This window comes from Myotis yumanensis, unplaced genomic scaffold (genome assembly GCF_028538775.1).
Source record: "Myotis yumanensis isolate MYYU_CA2020_CCGP unplaced genomic scaffold, mMyoYum1.0.hap1 SCAF_2, whole genome shotgun sequence".
Lineage (NCBI taxonomy): Eukaryota > Metazoa > Chordata > Mammalia > Chiroptera > Vespertilionidae > Myotis > Myotis yumanensis.
The window spans coordinates 64661533-64684008 of record NW_027223753.1 but is presented as its reverse complement, the minus strand read 5'-3'; the positions used below and the strand labels follow the sequence as shown (position 1 = coordinate 64684008).

Sequence of the window (22476 nt, the reverse complement as noted above, 5' to 3'; positions counted from 1 at the left end):
TAAAATATTTTCCATTCTTAATGAGTTTTTCCATCTGGATGGTCTACAATTATTGACAGTGGTAGAGTTCAATCTCCAACTTCCATTGTTCATTTGTCTATTTCTCTCTAGTTCTAGATTTTTGTTTGTTTGTTTTGGGTATTTTAAAACTCTATTAATGGGTATATGCACATTTAGGATTGTTATATCTTTTTGATGAATTTATTTTTTATCATTATGGAATGACCCTCTTTGTCTCTTCTTTCTCAAAGTCTGTTTTATTTCATAACAATACACTAACACAAACTTTCTTATGCTTAGTGTTTGCATATCATATCATTTTCATTTTTTTCACTTTCAATTTATGTCTTTTTTTATTGATTTCAGAGAGAGAGGAAAGGAGAGGGAGAGAGAGATTGAAATATCAATGATGAGAGAGAATCATTGATTGGCTGCCTCCTGCACACCCCTACTGGGGATCAAGCACACAGCCCAGGCATGTGCCCTTGACTGGAATCGAATCCTGATGCTCTATCCATTGAGCCAAACTGGATAGGGTGCAACTTATATGTCTTTACATTTAAAATGCTTCTATTATAAATTCCATATGGTTGAGTCTTGCTTTTTACTAAATCTGAAAGTCTCTGCTTTTCAGTTAAAATGTTTAATCCATTTCTATTTAACTAGAGGCCCAGTGCATGAAAATTCGTGCACTCCTCTCACAGACAGGGAGCCCTCAAGGGATGTCCTACTGACTGCTTAGGCCCAGAGAGTGGGCCTAAGCCACAGTCTGGCCTCCCTCTGCAGGAGGTGACCAGGCAGGTGATCAGGGGATGGCACCAGCAGACATGCCCCACCCCATTGCCCCTCCACCACTGTGGTTGCTGCTGCCTCCTGCCCCCCATCGCTGTCCCCTCCCTCGGCCTGTTGGCATGCGCCTTGGCTAGCCTGGTGCCACCTGCTCACCAGCCCCACCACCAACACTCCTCCCCTTCCGACTGGTTGTTCTGTTGGGTTGATTTTCATATTATACTTTTATTATATAGGATTAGCTGGCTTTAGTCTACCATCTTGCTATTTGATTTCTGTAATTTCCCTCTATTTTTTTTTGTGCCTTTATTGCTTTTTACCTACCTCCTTTGTGTTAATTAGGTTATTCTTTTAAATAATGGGACTCATTTCCTGCTCACTGGCATGTCTATTAAATTTTTATTATATACTAGATGATATGTTATAGAGACTGTATCATTTTATCTTCCTCTGAGTTATGTTATAGTAGCAGTTAAATTATTGGTAAATCATCTTGATTTTTGTGGAGATGTGATTTTAGGTTTTGTCAAAGCAAATCTATTTCAATTTTGCCATTGGCTCTAGGGCATAATTCTTAGACTGGGTACATGGTTCTTACCTCTACTGTGACCCTTATGGAGTTTCAATGGAAACACAAGGTGCTTATCAAGCTCTGTAACTTTGATGAAATTAAACCTTAAATTTTTTCTTGCCCTGGCCAGTTTGGCTCAGTGGATAGAGTGTCGGCTTGCAGACTGAAGGGTCCCAGATTCGATTCTGGACAAGGGCACGTACCTCAGTTGCAGGCTCCTTCCTGGGCTGGGCCCTGGTCAGGACTCGTGCAGGAGGCAATCAATCAATGTGTTTCTCTCACCTCAGTATTTCTCTGTCTTTCCCTCTCTCTTCCAATCTCTTTAAAAAGCAATGAAAAAATATCCTCAGGGGAGGATTAAAAAAATAAACTTTTTCTCTCCAGAACTGGGCAGTTGCTGAAATCTCTGTTCAGCAGTTTTAGCCCCCAATCTCTTGTTTTCCTTTAGATCAGTGGTTCTCAACCTTGGCTGCACATTAGAATCACCTGGGAATCCTTTTAAAATCCTGATTTCTGGGCCTCATCCTCCAGAAATTCTGTTTCTTTGTTACTAATGTTGAGGCCCCACCCCATAACAAAGAAACAGAATTTCCGGAGGATGAGGCCCAGAAATCAGGATTTTGAAAAGATTCCCAGGTGATTCTAATGTGCAGCCAAGGTTGATAACCACTGCTTTAGATTCCTTTGCAATTTAGGACTCACCCAAGGATTGAGCAGACATTAGGGAAGTTTCCCTTGGCAGTTGCTTTCTTTCTGGGATTTCCAAGTGCTTTGGTGCCCCAGAACTCTTACCTTTGTCTTGCCAACCCAGTAAGACTGCTGTACTCTGCTTGAGCTTATCCAGATGCTCTAAGCAAACTGGGAATGCCTTTAAGTGGGAAGCTGATTAAATGTGGATCTCACTGAGATCGCTTGCCTTTTTTCAGGGGCCGTACTGCCTTCGGTTTCTACCTGTTTTTGTTGGTGTCCAGTGCCTTCCAAGAGTATGTTTTATATTTTTTCTAGAGTTATAACTCTTATCAGCCTAAGGATTAGTCACATTATGTTTTAAATGAATGCTATCATTACTTGTCACATTCAATTTCAAATGAATGCTCTTCTAAGAATAATTACATTACAGCAGAAGGCAAAAGCAAATAACATATATTTTTTTTGTAGGCTTTCTTGTACTAACGTGCAGATGGAAAGGTAATTTTAGAGCAGTCAACAGTGCACCCATAAACAGCAATCTGCTCAGTGCAGAGGCTATATTAATTCATCCCCTAAAAAATCTCCTATCTCCTGCTTCCATCTCCCTCTCATTGAAAGTTAACTTTCTTTTTCTCTAAATCAATAGCTTTCCACATTTACCGTATCTTTATTTTGTTCTATAATGCTTCATTCCCTCACAGCCACTGAATATTGTTTGTCCTAAGCATTTGATACAATCCCCCTTTCTATCCTGCTATGATATACTTTAGTTTGTCACTTAGCATCCATTACTTTGTTCTGCCTTTTCCAAATCACTAATTCATACACTTAAGTTCATTTATTTTTCATTCCAACACCAAGATGGAAAAGAAAAACAACAACCCAGTTCCCAGACCCGTTCACCTGCTAATTGAGCTTGAAAAGGTTAAATATTTCTAGTCATAATTCCTGGCATCTTCCCACAACTTCTTTTTTAAAAATATATTTTTACTGATTTATTTATTTTTATTTTTTTAGAGATAGAGAGGAAGGGAGACGGATAAACATGGATAAGGGGAACATCATGGATCGGCTGCCTCCTGCATGCCCCCTACTTGGGATCGAGCCCATAACCTAGGCATGTGCCCTGACCAGGAATCAAACCAGTGACTATTGGTTCCTGGGTCAATGCTCAACCACTGAGCCACATAGGCCGGGCCCGTACCTTCTTAAATATACAGGAGTGAAGGAGCAGTATGAGAACCTGGCAGTACTCCTATTTGGCTCTGCCACTAACCAACACAATATTTTGGTTTACTCACTTTAGCCTCCATTTCCCTCCCTGTGAAATAAGAAAAACATTTGGGGACATAAAACCTACCACTCCCCATCTCAATATTTTACCAGCCTATTGAAATTACAGAGAAGCAAATCCCAAGTTAGCAGGCATTAGAGGGAGGAGAGACTGACTGCCAAGTGAGTACTTGAAACTCTCCCATCCGCAAGAATGTAGGCACCATGGACTTAGAATGTGATAGGCCAGACCTGGGGTGTAGTAAGAACTGCAAGGAGGCAGCTTAGGTAGAGAGATTTGTTGGTTGTTTTTTCCCCCAGTGCTGCTCTGAGGCTCTTCCTCAAGGCTTCACCCTCTCTGTTGCTTTTTCTTGTCCCAATTCACCACAATTTCTTCCCCCATCCCCAAAACTTAACCTAATTTTTTCTTTTATTTGGTCCTGATTGTAAAACATCTATTCTACATTGTTGTTTGTATTTACCCAATAAAGTTTTCAGTTCTTTAATATATACAGCAAGTGATTGATTCTATTGCTCAATAATCTTTCTTTAAAAATAAGAGAAATAAGATTAGGTGAAAGATGATTTTTAATTCCGTCTGACTTATGCTTCCCTCTCTCAGTTTGTTCCCCTTCCCCTTGATCAGTATAAATAACCCCTGATCAAGAAAGGATTCCTAGAGTCTTAGTTAAACAAAAAACAGAATCAGGTAATCATTTCTAAAGGCCTTTCTCCTGTGACCTCTCCTTGGGTTGGAATTGAATGAAACTATGTAGCCTATGTATGTATTAAAATAAGTTTGGAACTATGTCTTTTATTTTTTACTTAAAGCCTTATGAAAATTATAACCATTTGCTTCAAATAACACCTAAGACAATAACTTGGAAAGCTACTTTGATGAGAGTAAAAACTGAGAAACAATAAATTCAACAGACCTCTGTTACAAAACCAGTGTCAGGGGAAAAGGATAATATCCACATTTTAAGGTTAATTTTCACAGTGATCTGTGGTATAGCTAACCAAATGGCTAGAGGAAAAGAATTTTACAAGAGGCACCATATATAAAATGCACATTGATCTTTAGTCATAAACAAGCAATCTGTTCTGAAGAGATAGAGAGGATGAAAAATTAAAGTAACTAAACGATTGCTTATATCATTCAGACATAACCTCCTCTTCTCTACTTTGGGCTATTTTTTTCCTCTTCAATAAAAGGAGCTTTTCTTGACTCTGATTCGACTTTGACCTTGCCTTGTTTTTCTTTAAAGAATTATCTTGGAAAATAATTTTTATTATTTTATTCATAGCCTAGACGTAAGGGCTTTCTACTTTACCCTCAAAATGAGGGTCATAAAAGATTTTTTGTCTTTTTATTATGTAAAAACATGATCTGTAGTATGCAAAATTCAAAGCACTTTTAACAGTTTTGGTGTTAATTTGTTTTTATTGGTATGTTTTTGTAAAGTGCAAAGGGCATGGTTTTTACATTTAAGAACCAAGGTAATTTTGTTCATAGTAATTCTATTTCATTCTCTTTTCTGTCTGCTCTCCTTTTCTTGTTTAAAATACAATGTGTTACAACTATAGTGAGGCAAATGATTCCTATCAAACCCATTGCTATTAAAACTCCTTTCAATATAAGATCATCTCTGGCAAGTACAGGAGCAGAATTTGGAAGAATAAACAATGATGCCTGAGCAATATTAGATACTGCAGATTTTAAGGAGTTCTTATCTATTGTTCGTATTGCCACATAAATTCTGTGGCTTTCCTGTGTCTCTCCATCAGGTTGATGTTCAGGTCCATTTATGAAAAGCTTTGGTGAAAATGTAAATATCTCCTTGGTGCCAGCTGGTTGGGGATTTAGCTTTGATGTATTCACTAAAATGGCATTGTTAAAATCATCTTGAATATTCTGTAGACTTTTACTCATTCTTATTTCATAGCTGTTAGCTGAAATTAAAAATATAAATGGAAAGGTTAAGTCATTCTGAGTAGGTTTTTTAATTAGCAACAAAAAGTCAAAATAGCTAAGAACAAACATAACAAGAGATATATACATGAAAAAAACTTTAATGCATTATCTAAGAACTCATATTAAAACCTAAACAAGAGGAAAGACATTGTTTATTGAATAGTAAGATTCAGCAATAAATAAAGATAGTTTTCTCCTATTTTTTGAATTTTATAGGATTCTATATTGAAAAGTTTAAATGGAAAATAAGTAATCAAGATTGGCCATATGAAGTCTAAAAAATAGCAATGTTGAAGAAATAACCTTATCAGATATAAAAACACTATAATGCTTTAATAACTAAAAAATTGCAGTACTGGTACACAAATAGACATACCAAAAACAGGCCAAATCCATTCAGGAATTTAGTATATAAATAATAGAGATAGAATTCATTAATGGGGGAAATACAAATTTCTTGATAATGGTGGTGTGATAATTGGGTAAAAAGCTGGAAAAACAATATGACCTATACTACAAACTTTTTTTTTTCAGGATAAATTCTGAAGCGATCAAAAAGTTTGATGTAAAAAATAAAAATATTAAGTATTTAGTAGATGACATGGATGAATTCCAGTTAATCTTGAAATGCAAGAGGCTCTTCTAATTAAAATTCAAAATTCAGAAGACATAAACAAAAAATCTATAAATTTTTGAGTATATAAAATAAAAAACTTCTGCATGGGGAAAAATTCCCACCTCTTAAGCAAAATATAAACATAAATGTTAAGTCACAAAAATATTTATGACTTAAATCAAATGTAAAGCTTAATTCTGGTAATAGCTGAGTGGCTTCTCTTGGACTAACTCCAGCAGATGACAGGCATGAACTCTGAAGAAAGGAAAAAATCTATTGAAGCACTGGACTTGGATAAAAAGCAGATAGAAACCAGAGGAAAGATAACCTTTAAAAGAAGGGAACCAGACTGGAAATGATTTCTATTTATGTAGCTTTTCTTCTGAGGGCACTTACCACTCCAGCACATATAACTGACACTGATACAAAAAGCCACTATCTTATTGGGCTAAGAAGTCAGAGAACCAAGTATGGGATGACCAGACTGAAAATGGAAGGAGGCCCAGAAGGACGAGTTCAAAATATTCTCTCAGATCATTTGAAGACTCAATATTATGCATGTGTGGGCGAAACATCAAGGGCTCAAGGGAAAAGCAGTAGCTGGAAGCTGAGAACTGAGCAGAGTTTTATGCTAATGCCCACCACAGGGGAGATACAGAGTTTGGAGTATGAGTCTTGCCAAGTTAGAAAAATTGCAAAACTCTTCAGAAGAATACCGGGTTCCAGAGTCTGTAATTTGAAACCACATGTCCAATATATACCAAAAAATTACTAGCCAACAATTTCTGAAAAAAGAAAGAGGTGACAAAAGCACATTTTATGAGTTAAACGTTGACCTTCTTGCTAGCTGGTTTATTCATGGCTAGTTGGTTAATTTTAGCATTGTTGATAGCTAAATCAGTGATAGCTGAGTGATCTCAGCAACTTAATCCAGCCATTCCCCCCAGGTATTTTTGTGTTCTGAGATTTTGTGTAACAAGTTTAAATCATCATGTTCATCAATAAGGTCCCCTTATTGGAGAAAAGTTCTCTCTATTCCCTTCTAATGTCCGTTATGATATCAATTATATACTAAAGTCCCATTTGGTTGTAGTTATTCTTTTCAAGCCATTAAAAACCAATAATTCCACATCTTCACTTTCTTTTTTCTCTTTTAACAGTGGTGTAGTCGAAACTATTGGGGGTTTTGAAAAAAATGGTTCCTAGTAGTAATGAGAGTCTGAGCTCCTGTTTGTCTCTTTTGACACATGGCCATGCTTCTGAGGGCAGTGAGGAAAAGGGGGAATACTAGATAGCAGGCATCACTCTTCCCTTTATTTATTTGTTTTTTAATATATTTTTATTGATGTCAGAGAGGATGGGAGAGGGAGAGAGAGACAGACACATCAATGATGAGAAAGAATCACTGATTGGCTGCCTCCTGCATGCCCCACACTGGGTATCTAGCCCTCAACCTGGGCATGTGCCCTGGCTGGGCATTGCACCATGATCTACTGATTCATAGGTTGATGCTCAACCTCTAAGCCATACCAGCTGGGCTCACTCTTATATTTAAATAGAAATGGGATTGAGTGTTTCTGGCCCTTACGCCAAATAAGACACTAGAGAAGTTTCTAGCAATGCGAACTAGTAGCCCGGGGAACTTACTGGGCACACTTTCTCTTTCTTTTATGATTTCATATGTATCATTTCACTTCTTATACACAATGTCTTATGAAATAGAGAGCTTTGGTCCTCTTTTCCATATAAGGAAACCGAGGCTAATAGAATTTAAGCAATCTGCCAAAGACGAAACAGCCGAACTTAAAGCCAGAGTGGGAATGATTTTTTCCCCTTACATCTGAGTTACAGCTGTTTCCACTATATAAGGGGCTTGTCCATCCCACAGTTTCACTCCTTTCTTCTCTGGCAAGAACAGAGATTTTGATAAAAGAATAGAGGATAAACCTACAGTATTGACTGTTTCTCAGCGGCACAGAATTATTTGTAATTGAGACTTTTCGGCAGTGTAGTAAACGGAGACTTATAAACCAAAGAAAGATGGTCGAAGTTGGAAGCAAGACTGGCAAGGGTCCAAGGTGGTCACTATCATTGTCAGATATTGAACAGAACAAAACAAAACACCAGCAGTCAATAAAATTGGCTCCTCTAGGCTCCCAGAGGCATCAGGAAATAAACCATTTAATGTGTAATCAACGATAACCTTTTTTTGTGTGTGACGGCAAAATGGGAAAATTTTCTTTGAGAAAAGTTATTCTGTTGAATTACCATGGAGATCAAAAGATGAGGTAGGTGGGAGCCTGAATGCTGGAAAGTTAAAAAGGAACTTGATCAACATTCGCCCAAGCAATGGTAAGAAAGCCCCAGAGCCAGGGAACGGGTCCCAGCCTCCCCAACAAAACGATGGCCAGAAGTGGGAGAGGAAAATGTGCCAACTTTACATGACTTATGGAAATTATTGTCTTAAACCCATCTTCTACATCTGAACAAGTAGTCACTATCCAATCTTCAGAAAACGAATTTCCTGTAGTCCGCGCTCTGTGATACAGAATCTGTTTCTGCTGGTAAGACCACCATTGCATGTGGTATCCATGTTTCCAGGCAAGGTTTCTGTTTGATTAGTGCTGGGCAGTGTATGTACGAAGGCCTCTTCAATCCTGGGGGAGCTGGCATACTCTCATTCCTGGACTCCACGATATGAAGCCTTAGCAATAAAAAATTTTTCATGACAACCTCCTGTCACTTTGTCATCTCTAAACTCCCGAAGTTATTCTTATTCAATTAACACCTGATATAATTATTAGAAATGCCTCTTGGTAGAAAAATAGGTAATGAAACCAAGAAACCTACCCTGTCCCTGATCGAAGTCTTCTCCAGGTGCTGTCCAAGATAAAGTCACCTCCTCTCCCACCTGTACAGCTCCCAGGTCGATGATTCTGCATGGTGGAAGCGCGTCAGGGTGGGGGCCAGCTGGGACTCCCAGCACGGAAAAGGAGCCCCCTGAGCTTGTTCGGCTAAAGCCCCACTGTTGCTCCTCCTCACTCCTGCCCAGTGATTTTCTTGGGACATTCATCTGAATATTACCTGGGACACCGAAGAAAAGAATAGACAAAACAACAAATTACAACCTCCTGAATAGCTTGTTTTTGACAGATTGTTGATATTTTAAAAACTTTTTTTCTTTACTACATTTTTAGAACAACTGAGTTTGTTTAGTCCACAATTCATTCATTCGTCTATTCATTCATTCAATAACTATTTTGAGGGCATATCCTGTGCCAGTAATCATGGACAAAACAGTACCATATGGAATTTATTGTCATATTAGTAAACATATATTTACAAATTGTGATAAATGTAAGAAGGAAAAAAGGCAGGGTACTATAAATTAAAATAAAACAAAACAAGTATATAATTTACAGTGTTATCAAGGAAATTCATGTTTAAAGGTTTCCTAAAGTATGAGTATGTGTCAGTGGAGGTAAGAATATCCTAGGCTGTGGGAAGAGGTTGTATAAAAGTATGAGGTGAAGAAGAGATATGCAGATTAGAAAAACTTAATTAAGGTGAGGAGGATAGTAGTTTGACATGAGACAGGAGAAAAGTTCATGCAGGACCTTGTGGGCCATGTAGTGGCTTTAGAGTTTAGTCTTTCATGCTGCAGAAGCAGAGCAGTAACATGATCACAGTTGTCCTCTAACACAGCGGTTCTCAACCTGTGGGTCGCGAACAATGAAAATACATTCTGCATATCAGATATTTACATTACGATTCATAACAGTAGCAAAATTACAGTTATGAAGTAGCAACAAAATAATTTTATGGTTGGGGGTCACCACAACATGAGGAGCTGTATTAAAGGGTCGCGGCATTAGGAAGGTTGAGAGTCTAACAGGTATCCTCTGGCTGCTCTCGGTGGAGAATGGATTCAAGCACAGCAAGTAAAGAGGCCACTGAGGTAGCCATTGCCAACAGTCCAGACGAGAAAAGATGGCAGGTTGGGCTGGGCGAGAGCAGTGGAGAGGAGGCAAGAAGTAGGCAGTTTGAGGTGTATTTTGGAGATGAAATCAGCAAAAGCTGGTGGTAGATTTGAATCTGTCAAAAGAGAAAATTGGTGAACAACAACAACAAAAAGTACCCCCCAGTTTTTAAAGTGAGTTACTTGGGCTCTGGCCAGTGTTGCTCAGTGGTTGCAGAGTTGGCCCACACACCCAAGGGTTGCAGGTTTGACTCAGTTTGGGGCCTATACCTGGGTTGCAGGTTCAATCCCTGACTCTGGTAGGGGCATGTGTGGGAGATAACCATCGGTGTGTCTCTCTCACATCTATGTTTCTCTCTCTCTCCCCCCTTCCCACCTCCCTCCTTTCTATTCTCTCTCAAAAAAAATCAAAGGGAAAATGCCCTCGGGTGAGGATTAACAAAACAACAAAAAGGAGTGAGCTTCTTGGGAGGAGAAGCAGGCTAAAGTGAAGGAGACTAAAACTGTAAGTTTTACAACGTTTGTGATTCCTGGAAAACATCTAATGAAAATGTCAGTCAGTTAGAGATGGATTTTAATCTCTCAAAGAGGTTTTAACTGGATTTAATAATTTAGAAGTTATGAATTCGGAAGTTAGAGTCTTATAGATATTATTAAAGCTATATGGATTAATGAGGTTATCTAATAACAATTTCAACTATAATGATAAATTGCATTTATTGAGTGCCTGGCTTACCATGTGCCAGGCATTTTTCTAAGTATCTGATGTGTATCAAATATTTGATTTTCCCAGCAATGCTATGAGGAGGGTATAATTATTACCCCCATTTTTACTAATGATGAAACTGAAGTACACAGAAGCTAAGTAACTTGCCCAAAGTCACACAGCAAAGAATTCGGGAGCATAAGAGGTAATCAAGAGAGTGTACTATCAGAGAAACAAGGAAATGACAAAGGAGAAATCAATCAGTTGTGTCAGATACTGCTAAAGTCAGGTAAAATGGGGATTGAACTGTGTCCTTTGAATTTAACAGTAGGGAGGTTATTGGTGACTAGGGCCAGAGCTAGGCCAGTGGAATGATTTGAATAGGAGAGTGATGCGAATGGAAGTCGTTGCAGTGAACAGAGTGGTAAATGGGAGGTGAGAAAGTATAGACAGCAGGTTTACTTCAAGGAACGTGACGATGGGGACTAGAAAGGTGGGCAGTAGCTGAAGAGAGACCAACAAAACGTATTTAATATGGGAAGGAATACATCATGCTTGACTGCTGCTCAGAGGGATGAGGGGCGCACACAAGAGGCAGAGCCAGCCCTTGGGGAGGAGGAAAGGAGTAGATGCTATTGTGTCTGGAGATTTGGTGGTGTAAACAGCAGCTTTCACTTTTCAGTGAAGTGTGTGCTCAAGGTCATCACCTGAAAAATAGCTGATAAAGTGAATATTGTGTATGGCAGGCGTGCCGAGGGAAACCTAACTTTTCTTTCTAGGCTATTAATGGCCCTTATGAAGGACACAGATAAAAACACAGTTGAATATTACTTTTCTAATCTCACTGTATGCGAGATGATGATATTTTTATCCTGTAAGAGTATGAGTTTTAAAAAGATTCTCAGACCAGTCAGTAACCTGTAAATGCCTTGAATAGAATCAAGTCTTATTCTACCTGCTATCCCAAGATCCTAGGACTGAGCCTATCACCTGGTAGGCCTTCAAAAATATTTGATTTATAAATGAAAGAGGGAATATCTATTTAGAAATGAAGTATTATATTTAGATACAAAATAATTCATTATAGCTGATAAAATACATGAAAAGTATTCGTAAACATTCTGCAGTTTTGAAAATAAAAGCACTTAGAAATGTTTCTGAGATTTATTTTATAAAATAATGTAGTATATTTCTGTTTGTTATACTTTATTCACTGTTTTCTATCAGGAACTATAATAATGGTGTTGAAAAGATGTGGATCTTCTATTTATTTGGCCCTTTTATCTTGAAGGAAGACGTAGCATCTTCAGGAAGCACTCAGTTATTTGTAATATCCAAACTCTTATTTTTTAAGGAACTCATTTCCTGTGTGGATTGTTTGGGTTATTTGCTTCCCTCTTCTAACTGTTAACTACTAAGTGCCTCTTTCTCTTGCCTAAACTGCTGTAGAGGAAATGCAGGAGCTGGAACTGAGAAAACTCAATAAATCTCTCTATCTGTTAGTAATTCTGACGAAACAGTCACAAGAAGGAGCTCAAAATAATGACTAAAATGGAGGTAGGAGACATCTGTGGTAATTACCTATTCCCTTCCTGTAATCTACTACCATGAATCTTTGAAGAGTAAAGAGATAGTCAACAACTTATGCACTGACTTAAGTATAAAGTTTTGAAATTCCATCTCTCTTTTTCTTTCACTTCTTTTCCCCTCCTCTCTCAAACACACACACACACACACACACACACACTCACTTATCAGTTATATACATATTACATGATGTTACTCAAATAGCAGTGCTAATGATTCTTACCATTGGTTATGTAACCTGGTACATACATAGCATGACTCCCTGGAAAAGAGTGGAGGCCTAGGGTGCTTATGCTGGGAGAGTGATTGACATGCACTTTCAAGCTATATCTACCATTTACAGCAAAGGAGAAAAAATACCTCGAGTAAATTCCATCATTTTTTATAACATCAGCACCTGTAGGTATATAAAAAAACTCAATGTCAACATGTCATCACAGCTTAATACTAATATTTAATTAAATCATTAAGAAATAAGAGTCAGGCCCTAGTGGTTTGGCTCAACGGATAGAGCGTTGGCCTGAGGACTGAACGATTTGGGTCAAGAGCACATGACCAGGTTGTAGACTCAATCCCCAGTGGAGGCGGGGAGGAGGGGTGGGGGGTGGGGGTTGGGGGCATACAACAGTCAGCCCTGATCGATGATTCTGTCTCATCATTGATGTTTCTATCTCTCTTTCTCCCTCTCCCTTACTCTCTGAAATCAATAAAAATATGTTTAAAAAAAGAAATAAGATTCACTCCCCTTATGACCATAGTAATGGTCATAACTATTTTTGATATTATCAGGTGATTAAAAATCTAATAGCTCCATAATTTCTCCCTGTGGTCCCTTAACCTATGAAAAGTTATTTTCTAAAGGTAAATGAGTTGTACCTGCTTTAGTGCTAAGAAAGCATTTAATTATCACCTTTAGAGCTCTCCTTCCTATCCCTGAATAATACTAGTTTCCCACAGAAACCAAACATATTTTAAAGCTTGTTTACAGTCATAGATCCTTTTAATATAAAAGTGATCTGTTCCCAGGAAATTAATATGCATGCACATATGCATATTTTCACATAATTTCAAGGAGTTTATGAATATCCTTGAAGCCCTGATTAAAAAAAAATATTCCTGATTGAAAAAATATTTGTAGTTGATTTTTAAAAGTGTGAAATCATTTAACTTTTTCATTAGAGGGTACATGGAACTGCTGTTCTGATTGGAAGGGGCTCAATGACTTGGTGTTTGACAGGGTTTGGTTCCACCCAATGCTGTCTTGTTTCAGGAGACACCTTGAAAGCTTGGCCCGTGCTAGACTTCTCTCCTTTTGTATGGAACCTCAGGGAGCAGTTCGGTTCCAAACCAAGTCCGGGACTGAATGGCAGGAAGGCTTAGACTGCAGGGCAGCAGGGAGGTACAGCTCAGCCCAAGTGCAGATCACATTCCCTGTGCAAGTGTAGAGGCCACACTGGTCAAGCAGCTTGTCCTGTTCCCATACCACACACCCAGCCTGCACTCTGGCTTTGCATCTTCACTAAAGTGAGTGTCCTAGAGTCCCTACGGCAGAGGAAGGGCTGCTCCTCAGCACGAGAAAAGAAAGAATATATTTAATTAAAATAAAAAGTGCTGAGCAACTTATGATCATAGTAGGTTTAGAAATTGTTTTGTGTACTGACTAGTGATTTAATGCTGAAGAAGGCCTATCGTTGTTGAGAAATGATAATGGAAAATTTCTCTAAGCCGTGGTTTATTTATCGATTTTATTTAGCAGATAAATACCACTTCCAATATAAAAATAAGTATTAGACAATACATGTGTGCTAAGGAAAAAAAATCTAAATTGACACATTAATGCCTAAACAATCTTTTTTCATTGTTTCTTTCATTAGAGTATAAATTTAGAGATCAAATAAAATGGTTCCAGGGAATAAATATTAAAGCCTATTGAGTCTATTCAAGTGATCTTTCCTAAGATAACGTTCTCCTGGAGGCCAGCCTGCAGGCTGGGCAAAGTGGGAACATTCTGCAAAGTGCAATTTTGGACTCCATACAAAAAATGAAAGGTGTGGCCAAGGGTAAGCAATCAAGGGTATGCAAGGTCATTTGGATCCATTCCAATGGACAAAACAAGAGGACTTCTCTGGTATCCCTCCGAGGTAGACTTGAACTAAAATCCTTTCAATGAATGTTTGTTTCATAAATGGCATACAAGATTGCCATGGCAACATATTCATGGGTTTTCTCTGAAACAATAGAGGGAAGGAAAATGATTTTATTAGTTGATCATACACTTGGGGTTGCTAACATAGACTTTGAGGCCCATTGCCATTCTGAGAATTTAGTTTAGGAAAAAAACCCAAAACAGAACAGGAAAGATAAAACAGCCAAGGAGTTTGTTTTTAGAGGTCAGAAAAGTTCAACAGGAAGAGCCCCAGATGCTGCTGTTTGCCAGCCATGCTGTCTGTGTGTGAGGAGGAAGCTCTGACTCTCCCCGTGTGGAGTGAGTGCTTTAAAGTCGGGTTTTGTTTTGCTTTACTGTATTTTCCCAGCAGTGGCAAAATCTCTATCTGGATTCCACTAGGCTTGCTGGCTTGGCCTTCTTGTGACCAAATCACATGTGCAAAAGGCACTGGCCATGCCCTCTTATCGACCCGGCTACTTGGCTAAAGAAAGTCCAGGGTAATCTTGTGGGTCACAAGTTCAGTTTGCAATTTTCTCCTCGCTATTGGGTTCAAGGAGAGAAAAATGGATTCACCGTCATTGCATCCCCCTTCTTGGGTTTCCATTTGCTCTTTTAATTGCTCAATCTGATGAGTTCAGTGAATAGTGAAGCTGGTGAGTCTTGGCAGAATGTGGGCCAAGAGCACAGGACCTGCTCCTGTGTGGCCTCACTGAGTGTGGCCAGCGTCACTGGGCAGGTGGAAGCCAGGACCTAGCGACTCTCCCACCAGTTTGCTCACCCACAGACACTCTGCAGAGCTTCATGGGTACTCTCTTTTCCAAGTTCACGTTCGCTTTCCTTGTGCACATGTAACCTGTAGCTATTTTGTGTATCAGTGATGCTATGAGAATTTGAGAACCTCATAAGACTTGGTGAGCAAAATGATTGAACTGAAAGAATATTAAAGATGAGCTTGATAAGGATGCTGCAGCATCACAGCAGCTCTTGAGCACATGAGAAATGACATGACATTGCTTGTTACCTGCTCCATCATCAAGAAGTTTCAGCGTAATGGGCTCTTCAGTCTCTGGCTCAATAGTAGCAGTTACAGTGGCGTTGAGGATGGGGTAAAAGCCCTTCCTCACATTGGCATAGATCATCACGGGGTGGGGAAAAGAGGTGCTGTCTTTTTCTACAAAGGCCTCCACAGTAGCAGGAGGCTCGGCCGAGTGGGAGGCACGAGAGGTCACTGTCACTTTCAAGGACTGAAGAGAATGGTGGGTATTGTTCAGTGCGTAAGTCCAGGGCCCCGGCTGCAAAATAAAGGGGTTCTGCTTTGTCAGGTGTGAAGAAAAAGTTAAACCCTTCATTTTAAACCATAAATCTAGGCGCCTAGAGTTTTTTGTTCTTATCTTATTGATGTTGCATTTTCTAGCATACCACAAACGAATGTCAGGAATAGTAATATTGCTTAAAATTCAGTATTTACATGGCTCTTACAGCACAACCCATTTACATTACTCGGCACCTCTTTAAGGAATTATAACCTGAATTTGTCTGTGGAGGAGAACACAACTTGAGTCACATTTTAGAAGATGATAACATTGTTTCAAAGCTTTAAAGTACTTTGCAAATATTAATCTGAGCCCCTCCACCCAAAAGGATAGTCAATGTTTTTATTTCTTTTAGGTAAGGGAGAAAATTACAGTAAATTAAGCAGACAATTGTGATTTACGTGGATAACTTTTCCTAAAGGCAATAGTATCCTACCTTTCCTCCACTTCCCCCAAACCCTCAACATACCCCAAAATCTCAAGCAACAAAGCTCACATACACTATTAAGGATGAAGAAAAGGAATACTCTTTTTTAATTGGTCAGGATTCTATAACATCTTTGTTGAGTACCTTATAAAAATATTGCTAAATGTCATCCTGTTTTGGTTGTCTAAACTACGGGGGGGAGGGGGAGTGGGGGAGACATAGAAAACAATGTCTGAAAAAAAAAGCTTAAACTGCAATGTAGCAGAAATTTGTTCTTTTGATTAAACTGTACATAAATCCTCCTTTTCCTCTCTTTCCCGCTGCTGCTCCTTAAACCCTGGAAGTAGGAGAAGGCACACAATCGAGCAGGAGGAACAAGAAAGGAAACAATGGGTTGGGGTGTGACTGTGACTCAGTGTGGAAAGGTCAGATGCCACCACACCTCTCCCAGCCTTCTTTGTGAGATCCATGTGCTTTACCATTTTCCAGGGAAGTCACATTTCAGGCATCAAGATCATCTGTATCTATCTACCTACCTATCTTATTGTAATCATAAAATTAGTAACAGATACATAGCAGGAAACTCCACATCAGAAACTTCTCTTTGGGTGTGATATGTGTGTTCCTATAGGCCAGTGGTTCCCAAACTTATTTGGCCTACCGCCCCCTTTCCAGAAAAAATATTACTCAGCACCCCCTGGAAATTAATTTTTTTTAAAATTTTAATAGCAATTAAACAGAAAGATATATGTATTAATGTTTCTACCTTTTTCGTAAAATATAGTAAAGAAAGGTGTAAATTAGAAACATTGAAGTTTAAAATTATGAAACTATTTATTGAACTCAGAAAGGTAATACAAAAAAAAGTTAAAACAAATGCACCTGTGGCCATCACCGCCCCCCTGGATCACTGCAGCACCCACCAGGGGGCGGTAGCGCCCACTTTAGGAATCACTGCTATAGGCCTTATAGGGCACCTCATCCAGACTAAGAGGTCAGGCAAAGGCAGTGAGAAGCAGGTAAAGTGTTCCTGGCCCTTGTGCACAGGTGTGTACAGAACATGATGAGTTTGAAGAAAAGTTAAGTAGGAGCAGAACACAGGATGTTTGGGAGAAGGGTTAAGAGATAAACTTGGGCAGAAGCCGGAATATGAAGGGCTTGGTATATAAAAGTAACCACATGAGTTTTATCCTGAAACCACCAAAGAGTTTTGAATAGGAGGCAGGTTTGACCTGGGTAGTGCTTCAATGCAGAAGGATCACCTGATAGAGAGATGAATGCTAGCCTAGAGGCAGGGAGGCTGGGGGAGGGAGAGCCACCAGTTATGAGGGGGGGCTGCATTCAGTTAGTGCAAGAGTAATTGTGGTCAATTCACCACCCTGCTTAGAACCTTTAGTGGTTTCCCTTTGCCTTTAGAATTCAAACTTCTACTCCCTTCAAACTCCTACTCCCTTTACTGTCCTGCGGAGCCCCCTCCTGTTTATCTGTCTAGCTCTAGCCTCATCACTCCCTCCACTTTTCTCCCCCTAAATACCCATCTTACATGCTACTCAGTAGCTCATCCATATTGAACGACTTGTAGTTCCATGAAGAGCCATATTCCTTTTCTCTGAGCCTTTCTGTGTGCTGTTCACTCTGCTCAGAATGTCATTCACACCTTTGTCCCCTTTATCCTCCATATTTCCATTTTTATATTTTCACTTCGAAAAGCATTCTCCCACCCCCACACCCGTCCCATCTGCATATCCCTCCTGTATGTCTGAGAACCCTGTTCTTATTCATATCATGGCATTTTATTATGAAGCACCTAAAACAAGACTCAACACATAGTAGGTGCTTAAAAATATGTATTGCATGTATTCATAATATAAATTCTAAGTAGAGGGTTTTTCTAAGTGCACAGATAAATCTGTCTATGTAGATTTTGTAAAGAAGGAAGTAAGCAAAAATAAATTATTTTTACTGCATACATACTAATTTCCTTTGTTAAAGTTTTGAACATACATTAATTGTTCCCCTTAAAATTTTAGCATTCACAAAATGCCCTCATAAATTTAAAGTAAAATTTTGCTATATCAGAATAGGATTTCCTTTACACAATGCATTTAATTATGTGATTCAACTGAAAGTGTTTTACTTGACTAAATGTTGTCATTATGAACAAGCTCAGAACACCTACCTGAGCAGTTCCTGGAATCCAGAGGCGAGCAGTCCTCAAAGCTTGATTGATGGTAAAGTTATGTGTGTAGTATTTTCTCCCATTAGGTTCAAACAGTTCAATGTCAGGAGGTCCACTGGTCTGCCATGTGACTAGAAAGGTAGTATCATTGCCCATACTGTTATCCACAGTCACAGTGCTTTTCAATTGATGGTGAGGTTTAACATTCTCACCCATACTTTCAAGCTGTTCAAAAGAATACATATATATGAAGGTTTCTAGTGTATGCATAATCATTCCATCTTTTTCTTTTGTGACAAAAGTGAATAGTAAAAAATAATTACTTAATTCTGACATGTTTTATATTTACATAAATAATTTTTCATGTAAAATTTATTGCCAAAGCAAAATATAGTATACTAGAGGCCCGGTGCACAAAAATTTGTGCACTCGGGGGGCAGGGGGAGGGGGGTCCCCCAGCCCGGCCTGTGCCCTCTCGCAGTCTGGGACCCCTCAGGAGATAACGACCTGCTGGCTTAGGCCTGCTCCCGGGTGGCAGAGGGCAGGCCCAATCCCTAAGTGCAGCCCCTGGTCAGGCTCAGAGCAGGGCCGATTGGGGAGTTGGGGCGCCGCCCCGTCATGCACAGAGCAGGGTGGATAGGGAGGTTGCGATGCCACCCTCAGTCACGCTCAGGGTAGGGCTGATTGGGGGGTTGGGGCACCGCCCCCTGTCACACTCAAGGCAGAGTCGATGGGGAGGTTGCGGCGCCACCCCCTGTCACGCACAGAGCAGGGCCAATCAGGGGGTTGGGCGCTGCCCCCTGTCACACACAGAGCAGGGCCCATCAGGGGGGTTGGGGCTCCGTACCCTGTCACACACAGAGCAGGGCTGATCAGGGGGTTGAGGAGCTCCCCGCTGTCACTCACAGAGTAGGGCCGATAGGGGAGTTGGGGCACCACCATCTGTCACACACAGAGCAGGGTGGATCAGGGGGTTGGGGCGCTGCACCCTGTCACACTCAGGGCAGGGCCAATGGGGAGGTTATGGCTCTACCCTGTCACACACAGAGCAAGGCCCGTGGAGGGGGATTGGGGCGCCACCGTCTATCACCCACAGAGCAGGGCCGATCAGGGGGTTGGGGCGCCACAACTGTCATACTCGGGGCAGGGCCGATGGAGAGGTTATGGCTCTACCCTGTCACACACAGAGCAGGGCTGATCAGGGGGTTGGTGCGCCGCACCCTGTCAAACACAGAGTCGCAGGGCGATCAGGGGATTGTGGAGCTCCCCCCTATCAGGCACAGGGCAGGGCTGATCAGGGGGTTGGGGCGCCTTCCCCTGTCATGAACAGAGCAGGGCGGATAGGGAGGTTGTGGCCCCACCCCCTGTCACACACAGAGCTGCAGGGCGATCAGGGGGTTTGGGCGTTGCCCCCTGTCACGCTGATCCCAGTGCCGGGAGCCTTGCTGCTCCGCTGATCCCGGTGCCGGGAGGCATATTACCCTTTTACTATATAGGATAGAGGCCTGGTGCACGGGTAGGGGCCGGCTGGTTTGCCCTGAAGGGTGTCCTGGATCAGGGTGGGGGTCCCCACTGGGGTGCCTGGCCAGTCTGGCTGAGGGGCTGAGGGCTGTTTTCCGGAAGCGAGTGACTGAAGCTCCCAACCGCTCCTTGTTTTCTTTTTATTTTTTTTATTCTGGGCCAGCTTTAGCTCTGAGGCCTCGCCGATGAAAACATCGATACAATGTTGCTAAAGCCCGGCTGAATGAAAGCCAGTTTCTGGTGTTTTGTTTATCTTCTTATTTGCAACATAGTATATAGTTTCTTAGAGTTGTAGCTCAGAGGCCGGAAAGTGAGGCGGGGAATGTTGGAGTCCTCCTTCACTGCAGCAAGCCTCATGTTCACTTCCAGCTGCCTGGCTGCCGGCCGCCATCTTGGCTGACAGTTAATTTGCATATACTCACTGATTAGCCAATGGGAAGGGTAGCGGTCATACGCCAATTACCATGTTTCTGTTTTATTAGTGTAGATTATATAAGTACAGTAGTTGTAAAATATTTTGTTACAGTTAATACAAGTGTCACGCAACAGCATTTAATCCTTGTCTATTCACAATGGATACAAGTTTATAAATAACCTCGAAAAATTTTATTTATTCAATAAATACATTGGTAACACTGTAAAATTCTCAAACTTGGGAAACATATAAACTTTTTTTGGTGAATGACAGCAGAGACATTGTGGACTATTTGCTAAAATCAGTTTAACAAGGGTTTGTGAACTGCTGACCTCTATACCATATTCTGTGCTGGGCCCTGAGCTCTTGAAGGAGGTTAGATGTGGTTTCTGCTCAGAGTCTAGTGGGGCTAATGACAAAAGCAAGTGGGGAGAGGTGGCCAAATTTGAGAACATAAGTTTGATTTGAGCCATATGAATAATATTTTGTTACTTTTTAACACATTTGTTTTTATTTCATACTAGAAGCCCGGTGCACAAATTCGTGCACAGGTGGAGTCCAGCCCACCAGCACCCATCGGGGCTGATAGGGCTGGGCTGGTCAGGGGGAAGGGCCCTGGGCAGTTGGCGGGCTGGCCCCACCCCCTGGTCTAACTCTGGTAGAACTCCCAGTCGAGGCGACAATTTGCATATTACCATTTATTATATAGAATTATCGAAGAGGAAATCACAGGTAGGAAGATCATTCAGAAAGCCAATTTCAGTCTAATATATATTGTCATTTATAATTCACCTTTCTTCACTTCTCTTTAAAATTTTTTTTTTTATTGTTGACAGTATTACAGATAACCCCCAACACCCTCTCCCTTTTACACTTCTAATCATGGGATGATGGTTATTGCCTCTACTGTGTACATATAATTATGTTAAAAATTTTCTAGGAATAATTTACTGACTTCATTGTTCCTGTGAAGCCATTAACTTGGCAGGTTCACTTACCATCTGTGAGGAAACAGCAGATGAAATTTTGTTCAGTTATGTTCAAAATATCTTTAAACTACTTAGAAGAAAAATTTGAGCCCCTTTAAAAATTAGCTTGATTAGAGGATGCTTTTGTGAACAAAATCAAATAAACTGTGGTTGTTAAAAAGATATTTAGGAATTTTTAGAATTTAATGGAATAGTTGATACTTTTTATATGAGAGAGGAGCTTCAAAGAAGTTTTTGGATAAGCTAAAGTAAAATGGATTCTGATTTATGGAAAGTTATTATGGAACTGAAACTAAATACATGATTTTTAATTTTTCTTCTGGGCCTTACCTCCACTGCATTCCCATCCTCACCCCCATTTTGAGCCATGAGGAAGGAGCAAGTTCTGCTTATAGAACTTGAAAAGCAATTACAGAAAATGACTCCTAGGGCTGAGATGTACGGACATCAGGTAGAAATGAAGCCTGGCTCTGGTGATGCCAGGAAGCTCATTACATATTCAAATAAGGTGAATGAGGCAATTAACCCAATTCATCTATTTTCGTTGTTCCCCTCCGCCTCCCCGCACCAGCTATAAGTATAACATTGAGGAGATTCTGACCTGAATACATTGTTGAAAAATGTCTCCAGTTCCCGAGGAAATTCTACTGAAAGCATCAATCATGCTATTGGAGGTTGATTTATCTGGAACAAAGAACTTTAAACCTCCTGAAATACATGATTTGGATGTTAACTCTTAAAATGTATAACAGAATACAAAAATAAAATTTAGGCCGTTTCCAACAACTTTTCTGTGCATAAGGGGGTTGGTTCGAGAGGGCTAGGAGCAGTGCTTGATTTGCTTTGCATGGCGCCCTCACAGTCACATAGTGAGCAGCTCAGAGGGGTGGTTTTGTCTCTTCTGTCCACAGATGTAATATGAGGGTCTAGAACTCTACTCCGTACATGGTAAAAACTCAATAAATACATGTTTATTAGTCTTATAATGAATATAATTCCTGGATAATCTAGGTTAATTGTGATCTATACTGCTATATATTTATATTTACATTTTGAAAACATTTTCAAAAGTAATTCAGTAAAACGTAACTTTCAGTTTTCAAGTCAGCATACCCATTTTCACTGAATATAAGAATATAAGATAAGATTCTGTGCCTCATTTAGAAAAAGACATGTGGCTTACAATATAATATGTCTTTATCATAGAAGTCAGTGCATTTCATCTTAAACATGTTTTTAGTTCCATGATCATACATGCTCAGGCTGGTTTAACTAAGAAA

The 22476-nt window shown here is 40.1% G+C and overlaps 1 protein-coding gene across 1 annotated transcript in view; it reads right to left on the bottom strand.

The window, feature by feature from the left end:
* Window positions 1-4759: 4759 nt before the first annotated feature.
* Window positions 4760-22476, bottom strand: part of CLCA2 (chloride channel accessory 2) — a 45483-nt gene continuing 27766 nt past the window's right edge. Inside the window, exons 9-14 of the mRNA XM_070403401.1 lie at window positions 21798-21904; window positions 18272-18496; window positions 15374-15644; window positions 12409-12582; window positions 8764-8997; window positions 4760-5275 (exon numbers count right to left, since the gene is read on the bottom strand). Coding sequence (XP_070259502.1) covers window positions 4833-5275; window positions 8764-8997; window positions 12409-12582; window positions 15374-15644; window positions 18272-18496; window positions 21798-21904 — 1454 coding nt within the window. The 3' untranslated portion in view covers window positions 4760-4832. The remainder of the gene's footprint in view (window positions 5276-8763; window positions 8998-12408; window positions 12583-15373; window positions 15645-18271; window positions 18497-21797; window positions 21905-22476) is intronic.